Raw genomic sequence first — 8,686 nt, forward strand, 5'->3', positions numbered from 1 at the left:
ATTTTGCAAGAGCACAATAGACCATTTTATTGTTTATATAAACGATGAGGACATTTTGGGATGCATGCGCAATTTGATTTCACAAAAGTCTCCAGGGATGGATCTGGATGAAACCATGCAACATCCAACAACCAGTGCGTTTGGTTAGCTTCTCTCCCCAAAAGATGCACAAGCAGTTTGGAGACAAAAGTTTTGCCTACAAGATGACGTTGACGGAAAAAAGGATCTACAGTATACAATACAGTACAGTACATAATGCAAAGAGCTACAACACTTCCATATTAATTTATGGGGTGCCTGTTTCCAAAGTCCTTGAGGAGCATTCAGCCAAAGTCCATTAGGTATCTATAGCTGAATGTGGATCGCCCACGCAAATTGGCGTAGAGTAGACTAATCGGTGACCATGGGCTCTAAATCAAGAGATCATTCTACTGTAACTCAAGTTTTACCCAAAGACATGCCGCTGCAGCCAGTGCTCTGCTTTCTCTCTTTCAGAGTCTGGCAGACTCCTTCTAGTCTCCAGCTTCACTCAGTGTGCTTGTCTGGGAAAGCATTTGAATTAGGGATGCTCGATATTGGCTTTTTTACCGATACCGTTATACCGATATTGTCCAACTCTTAATTGCCGATACCGATATCAACCGATACCGATATATGCAGGGTTTCCCCCCCCCCCCCCCCCCCCCCCCCCCCCCCCAAAACGGAATAATTTCAGGTAATTAACATTACATATCTCTTGTTGTGGAATTAACACAACATTATGCATACTTTTGACAATAAATAAAATCAGAATTTGTTCTTACTTGCTTGCCTGGGTAAATAAAGGTTATAGAAAAAAAATTTAAAACCGATACCGATATTTTCCGATATCACATTTTAATGCCAATATCGGACATCCATAATTTGAATGCATTCTCCTCGTTATGAAGCACTCTATTATGCATGTTATCAAATAAAAAGAAGGAAAAAAAAGCTAAGATAAACAGCACAAGCTAGGATATGTTTGATGCATCTTATTAATATCCGACATGACAGTTTTTACAAGTGTGGCTTGCGTGAGTTTATGAGTGACTTTTGAGCTGGCGTTAGCACTGATGGCAGTGGAGGGAACCTTGGCTGGTAGCAGTGTCTAGCTAACTCCATTAATTAGTTCAGCATATGCTTAGGCTCATACTGCTGTAATTCAAACCTGTTTGTACAACAGACACACACTTGCATATATAGTACTCACACAATCTTACGCATGGTGTATCTTGTACGCACACGCACACACACACGCACACACACACACACACACACACACACACACACACACACACACACACACACACACACACACACACACACACACAGGCAGACAGACAGAGGCAGACAGAAAGACAGACACAAATACACAAGTGCACACACACATTCACACAAACACACACACACTCTCTCTCACTCACTCACTCTCTCTCTCTCTCTCTCTCTCTCTATCTCTCTCTCACTCACACACTCACACATACACATAGTTGTGTTACAGTACAGCAGACACCGTGATCCCAGAGCCCAGAGCGCTTGGTTCCAGGAGCAGTGACCTGTCGCTGGGTTGTGAAGGCTAACAGTCTGGAGGGATCTGCTGTGTGGGAGCCCTGCTGAGGACCACAGCTGTGTGGGAGCCCTGCTGAGGACCACAGCTGTGTGGGAGCCCTGCTGAGGACCACAGCTGTGTGGGAGCCCTGCTGAGGACCACAGCTGTGTGGGAGCCCTGCTGAGGACCACAGCTGTGTGGGAGCCCTGCTGAGGACCACAGCTGTGTGGGAGCCCTGCTGAGGACCACAGCTGTGTGGGAGCCCTGCTGAGGACCACAGCTGTGTGGGAGCCCTGCTGAGGACCACAGCTGTGTGGGAGCCCTGCTGAGGACCACAGCTGTGTGGGAGCCCTGCTGAGGACCACAGCTGTGTGGGAGCCCTGCTGAGGACCACAGCATGGACATGGCCTCAGCAACCTCATCTGCCAATTCTGACTTCACTCTGGGTGCGTGTGTGTGTGTGTGTGTGTGTGTGTGTGTGTGTGTGTGTGTGTGTGTGTGTGTGTGTGTGTGTGTGTGTGTGTGTGTGTGTGTGTGTGTGTGTGTGTGTGTGTGTGTGTGTGTGTGTGTGTGTGTGTGTGTGTGTGTGTGTGTGTGTGTGTGTACACGTGCACATGCGTGCAATGTGTGCACGTTGGCAGCTGGAAGCTCCCTGCTCCCTGCTCTCCACCACAGTGTTTGCTCTCGCGTCTCCTTCCCAGGGCATCACCAGGCGTCCGCAGCCAATGGAAATAAGCGTAAACATCTGCATCTCCTTTCGTTCAGCCACACATATTGGTCGACCCCGAGCCACCGCGCCGACACTGCCGTTTCCGTAAACATGATGTAATGCTGGCAGATCTCTTCACGTTTCTAAATCCGCACGCTTTTTGACCCAGTTAGAGCGAGGAGCAAAGAGCCATATTTATACAATGGAAGACAATGAAGTATGCTAAGTGGTTTGCTCTGGAAATGTGATGTGGTTTATATATATAACGAAATGCAGACGTCAGGCTTTAAAAGGGCTCGCATGTGAACCCGTTTTCCGATCACATCTGCACTGTGTGGGATGTTAAAAATGGAGTTAAAGGAGGTCACTGACCAAAAACGTTGCTGTATTCAGCAGTGTAACCATGGCCTCATGGGCTATTTCAGATAATTTACCAGGCTGCGCTAATCCAACAAATACACAGAAACAAAACCAGGGGGTCCCTTGCACAGCTGGGCCAATGCAACCTGCTGGGCCACAGCAACCAGCTGACTGACTGTCACTCCTTGAGTGACTGGCAACTGGCTGAATGACTTACAACTCGCTGAATGACTGCAACTTGTTGTTGAGTAGTGACTGAGTGACACGTAGTGTAATATTCCAGGCTTGGTCTTCATGACAACAAAAAGCTAATTGACATAATATGCAAGTTTGAAGGTGCCATACCGCCCCCTATTGGTTGAACATTCACCTATACCCCCACCCCCCAGATCATCGCCAAGAGATCCCTCTTACCTGGCACCGCAACCTCGCAGTCTCTGCTCTGCAGAACCTCTTCCACCGGTGTGTTGAAGATGAAGCGCACATTCTGCAGCAAGCCCTGTTTGACGACAAGAGATTAGTCACTATGACTGCGGTCTCAGCTCCAGTGGACTCAACCAGAGGGTCTATCTGGGCTCTAGGACTGGGAGCTATATGGTATAAAATAAGCTTTTTAAATTGCAGGCTCGGTTAAAACCGCACATGGTTTGTTGGACTTGCCAATGAAGTGACTTTCTCAAAATAAAAACTGGCCCAACCAAGGTTTTTTACGAATTTAAATGTTTCCTACAAGTTAACAGAGGTGACAGTGGGGCCCCTTAGGGGCGACTGGAGAGGACCACACAAGTAATAAAACACACTGGCGACTGAAGCCCCTTTAACCCTTACAACTTCTACCGTACAGTTATTCTCCTATATGACATCAGGCCACGCTTACCCTGAAATGGTTCTCCCGGATGGATCCTTTGGCCACGTACATGCGGCTTCCCTCAGGCTGCAGATGCTCGTAGAAAGGCTCGTCCAGGATGAAGCTGTCTATGAGACTGCAGCCCACGTACAGGTTGGCGTTCTCCCCGTGCACGTGGAGTGTGATGTTCTTCCACTGCGAGTCTGCCAGGTCCACGTCCTCGAAGGAGACCACGTTCTGCAAGCCGTCCACCCAGTAGACCAGGTCCAGAGTGTTGGCCCGCCCGTTGGACACAATCTCAAATTGCCGCCGTCCGTTGGAGCTCTCCAGGCCGAGCAGGGTGCCCCGGGACGCCCGGTCCTGCCGTATGCTGGCCACGAACACGAAGCCCTCGTCGTTCTGCACCTGCCGCAGGATCTGCTTCAGTATCCCGGGGCTCACCGGAGGCAGCTGGTCGAAGCGGATGAAGCGGTACGCGGGCATGTCGGAGTCTTGGCCCCTGAACTGCTTGGCTCCCAGAGTCCTGCGTGTGATGCCGCTAATTTCAAACAAGTCAAACGACGTCTCGTCCTCCTGCTCTCCATCTTAAAACGAGATGAAATGACAGTGAGCGGGCAGACTTTGTTGAAATAGGACATGAACGTATACAAGGTTCTCATACAATCATAAAGCATTTCTCAACATCAACAAGCTTGTAATAAATGACTACAGTATAGAGACGGTATAGAGGTATAGAGACGTTAGATTAGTGCAACAGATGTAAAACATTCACACCTCAAATAATTGAACAAAGCTGACACTGAGTTAGCAAAACTAAATATATTTTACACTATTACTATAATAATATTTGAGGATGATGAAGAAGACGAAAGGGGAGATGCCATGATTATGAAGATGACAATGATCATCATCATCATCATCATCATCATCATCATCATCATCATCATCATCATCATCATCATCATCATCATCATCATCATCACCATCATCATCTTCATCATTAAATGTCTTACAGTGATTCTGTTTACCTTCAGTTAATGCGTTGAGGCAATGAAATAAAATGGGCAGCAAGTAGAGACCTCTCCTGAGTATCATATCTCCTTCAAAACACAAGAGAAATCATTGTCATCGATTAGGCTACAATCACTCATGTCTCAGACACATTTTTACCTTCCTAGAAAGTACTGCCTTTGCACTTGAGATTCTTAATTTTGTTCAGGTGATAAAGTATAATTGGCTACCAGTTCCTGTGAATTACAGTGAACTCATTGACCCGGTTCATCTTTCTTCAATGCACTAGTCTAGTATCTATCTATCTATCTATCTATCTATCTATCTATCTATCTATCTATCTATCTATCTATCTATCTATCTATCTATCTATCTATCTATCTATCTATCTATCTATCTATCTATCTATCTATCTATCTATCTATCTATCTATCTATCTATCTATCTATCTATCTATCTATCTATCTATCTATCTATCTATCTATCTATCTATCTATCTATCTATCTATCTATCTATCTATCTATCTATCTATCTATCTATCTACAACATTCTTCTCTAAAACAGCAATAGCAACTATAATCACAATTATAATGTCTGGAGGTCTCATATTACGTTGAGCTTTCGCTGTGGCATCATTGAACTTGAATATATAATTGTGTACACACGATTACCAGAATTTGCGTTTAAAAAAATTAAAAGTAACGGTTATAGCCAATAGAAAATACCATGCATGCAACTTACCGGACGAAAACGTCAATTCCGTTATCTTAATTGAGTTAGATATCCGATAAAAAAAAATGTACCGGACGAAAGTATGTGAAAATATATTAGGATATTCTAATAAATATCAAGTGGGAGTGGGAGCTCGTATCTCCTAGAAGCCGGTGCGTAAAAGATAAAGTCCACTTGGTTCACTACATCCACAGGCGGAGGGACTTGAGCAAATAGTGGCTGGAGCACAAACCTCCCGCCTCTTATATACAGCTCGCGGCAATGCTGTCAATCACCTTTAAAGACTGAAGCGGTTGGGGGTCAGTTGTTGTCGAGGCCGAATTACATAATTCCGTTCTGATGGCGTAATTGCTCGCGGATGCACTGACCCCTCCTTCATACCGATGCCCCTGATTTATCTCTCTATCAAGTACACTTCGACTTCGGTTTGGACGAAATCCAGTTTCAAGAAGCGTCATAAATGGAGAAACGTGGTGCGCGCTCTCTCTCTCTCTCTCTCTCTCTCTCTCTCTCTCTCTCTCTCTCTCTCTCTCTCTCTCTCTCTCTCTCTCTCTCTCTCTCTCTCTCTCTCTCTCTCTCTCTCTCTCTCGTGCACTTTGTCTGAGCTCACAGAAGCACTGTGTGATATGGGAGCGCTCAACATGCGCAACTAACTCTACTATGGATTTGAAGTCGGGTACTGCTGAGAAAAGCACTAAACCAAACGGAATTAATCGGATGTCCTCTCCACTTAGTTTTATGTAGCCTGCTCATATAATCAGACTAATGTAATAACGAATTTCCGTTTTTAATAATGAATAGGATAATATAATAATATATATGCAAATGAGGGCAAAACAAACAAACAACAACAAAACAGTATATTCACCTTAAAAATATATCAAAATCAGAATACCATCTACAAGGACATGCAAATGAACTAGCTCTAATAGATCAGATATTCCAGATGCTTCCACATTACTGGCAAGTATGTCTCTTGAGTCCGGAGAGCATCAGGTTTCACCCTTCTATACAGTGTCAAAAAAGAATGTCTGATACAATCTCACATTCTTGGGGACTCATTGAGGCAAAGCACATGTCTATAAGTCTTCAAACCTGGATGTATTTACTGAGAGGAATTGGAGAGAGCAATGAATATGGCAGGCAAGCGCACACAGCAATCTAATGATGCAGACTTACTGAGTAAATAGACAAGGATTTTGCAGCAACGTCGACAGAGATCATCAAATTGTAACTCTATTGAAAACCTGTTATATCTCCTGTCCTGGCATTAGAGCAAAACTCATTATGGAACAGCACTGAAGTTGTTTGCTATCAAAATCCATTTTCCTTAATAGTAAAGTATTTTGTGGACGCAATCATATTAAAAAAAATTATTTAATGAAGTATCACCCCTACCCCCTAACACTTACACACACACGTTGCTTTATTTGAATCCACAGATCATACATCACATAATATGATTCAAATATACGTATGAGGAACAATGTGGTCAACACAATTTGAGAACATCAGGGTAGAAAAGCATTGTCTCCGCTACACTGACTTGGCTAATGGCTAGACACTACAGCGGATATCGAATAACAGGCTGCCAGCTGAATGGCCCTCCCTTCTGGCAGACCCACAGTCCTCAAGCAACTAACTGCAAGTCTAAGGATTATGTCCATGGCTGTCAATATCGGAACCAGTAGCCGACAGCAGTCAACAAGGCCTCTGATATAAGCAGCCAAGAGCTGATACTTGGCTACAGTAAGTGGGCTTGTTCCAAATACAGGTCAAGGAGACAACATACTGAATCTCAGGTCCTTGTATTTCCTTTCTGAACAGCATTCAGTCCTCCGTACTTTAACCTTCAAAGGTTATTTGAAAGGTTCTAAACCTAATCTGTCAAGTGACCCCTATTGAGGTCAGGACATTGCTGTGACCCAAGCATTTGATAAAACAATAAAAGGGTGTTTTCACTCATATTCATATTTACAATGTCATAGGTTTACATTGACAATGTTCCATTGGGGTGAAAGAAAGTCCAAAAGCCGTTGGTGGTTGGAAATGAGTTTTTCCATTTAAAAATTACTATGTCAAATAATTGTTACAGTAATTTTTGTTTGATTAGCAAATTTTTCAAATTTTTTATTTTCACATCAGCTCCCAAGCTCAAGTTTTGGAAACACTTGGGTTAGATCAAAAGGTATTGGAGGTGGACCTATCTCAAGCCCTTCCCTCTTTTCTTTATCCTCGAATCACAATTGATTGATTGATTGATTGGACATTTTATTAACAGATTGCAGAATGGGTACAATACAGTACAGCTCAATACACACAATTGTTAAGGGGTGCAGACCAGAGAAAGACTTTCGTCTTGTTTACATCAGGGTACCCCATTTTCAATTCATCATAACATGACATACAGACAGTGTTACATCTAGACATTTATGACATACCAGATCTACAAATATACAGTACTGTTTATGAGTACAAAAAGAGTTAAAAAAGATAGTATATACATTTGAGGGGGAAGAAACTGTACATTGGAGGAGGTTGGGTAGGTGGGGTGGGGGTGGGGGGGAAACTGTACATTGAAGGTGGTTGGGTGGGTGGAGGGGGGGGGGGGTTAACTGTACATTGGAGGGGGTTGGGTTTGGACATTTACAGGGGCCAGTTTCGAATTGCAGTCTCCCATAGGTGCTCTTTGAGAGTGGTTTTGGTAGTGATTCACATTCCTTTACAGCTGTGGGTATAGCGTTCCACATTGATGTGGCATAATTGCTAAACGTGTTTAGTCCCTTGTTTGAGCCGAATCTGGGTTTAACATGATTTGTGGAGCTCCCTCTGGTGTTGTGGTCGTGGTATTCACTGACCTTTGGGAAGTATGTTGACATGTACATGGGTACCTTGGTGGTATAGTGTATCTTGTAGACCATTGCAAGTTGCTGTACTCTGTCGTCTACTCCGTTTACCTCCACCATCTGTTCTCTCCCCTCCAGGTAGGATTGCATCCAGCTCACTGATAGACTATCAAAACCAATTGCTTTTAGCTTGTCAATCAGAATGGAGTGATTGACAGTGTCGAAGACCTTTTGTAGGTCCAGCATGACCATGCTGCAGTATTTGCCCGCGTCCACCTCTTGTTTGATGTCGTCGTTCAAATAGAGAAGGCATGTGTCAGTGGAAGATTGGAATTCAGATTCGATTTTTAGTCGAGGGAAGCAACCCTCGAACCTTTGACCTCTAAAGGTTAAAGTGGTGTGTGGTCCAGTTATGCTGCTCTGATCACGTTCAACAACTCAAGTTGACAGGCTTCAAATTTGAAAGTACAAAATCATCAATTCTTGCCATGTTTTCTATGCAAAATCTACTAAGTACCTAGTAGCTGATGGTTTCAGATAAATGTAGTGGAGTTAAAGTACAAAGTTAGCTAAAATGAAAATACTCACATAAAGTACAAGTACTTCACAA

At 43.8% G+C, this 8,686-nt stretch overlaps 1 protein-coding gene across 2 annotated transcripts in view; it reads right to left on the reverse strand.

The window, feature by feature from the left end:
- thbs2a (thrombospondin 2a) overlaps positions 1-5,430 on the reverse strand; it is a 62,296-nt gene extending 56,866 nt beyond the window's left edge. For both annotated transcript variants that reach the window (XM_084322101.1, XM_084322100.1), the window contains exons 1-4: positions 5,240-5,430; positions 4,515-4,586; positions 3,517-4,070; positions 3,054-3,138 (exon numbers count right to left, since the gene is read on the reverse strand). In XM_084322101.1, coding sequence (XP_084178227.1) covers positions 3,054-3,138; positions 3,517-4,070; positions 4,515-4,581 — 706 coding nt within the window. In that variant the 5' untranslated portion in view covers positions 4,582-4,586; positions 5,240-5,430. The remainder of the gene's footprint in view (positions 1-3,053; positions 3,139-3,516; positions 4,071-4,514; positions 4,587-5,239) is intronic.
- Between the last annotated feature and the right edge of the window lie 3,256 nt (positions 5,431-8,686).

This window comes from Notolepis coatsorum, assembly GCF_963971535.1.
Source record: "Notolepis coatsorum genome assembly, chromosome: 9".
Classification (NCBI taxonomy): domain Eukaryota; kingdom Metazoa; phylum Chordata; class Actinopteri; order Aulopiformes; family Paralepididae; genus Notolepis; species Notolepis coatsorum.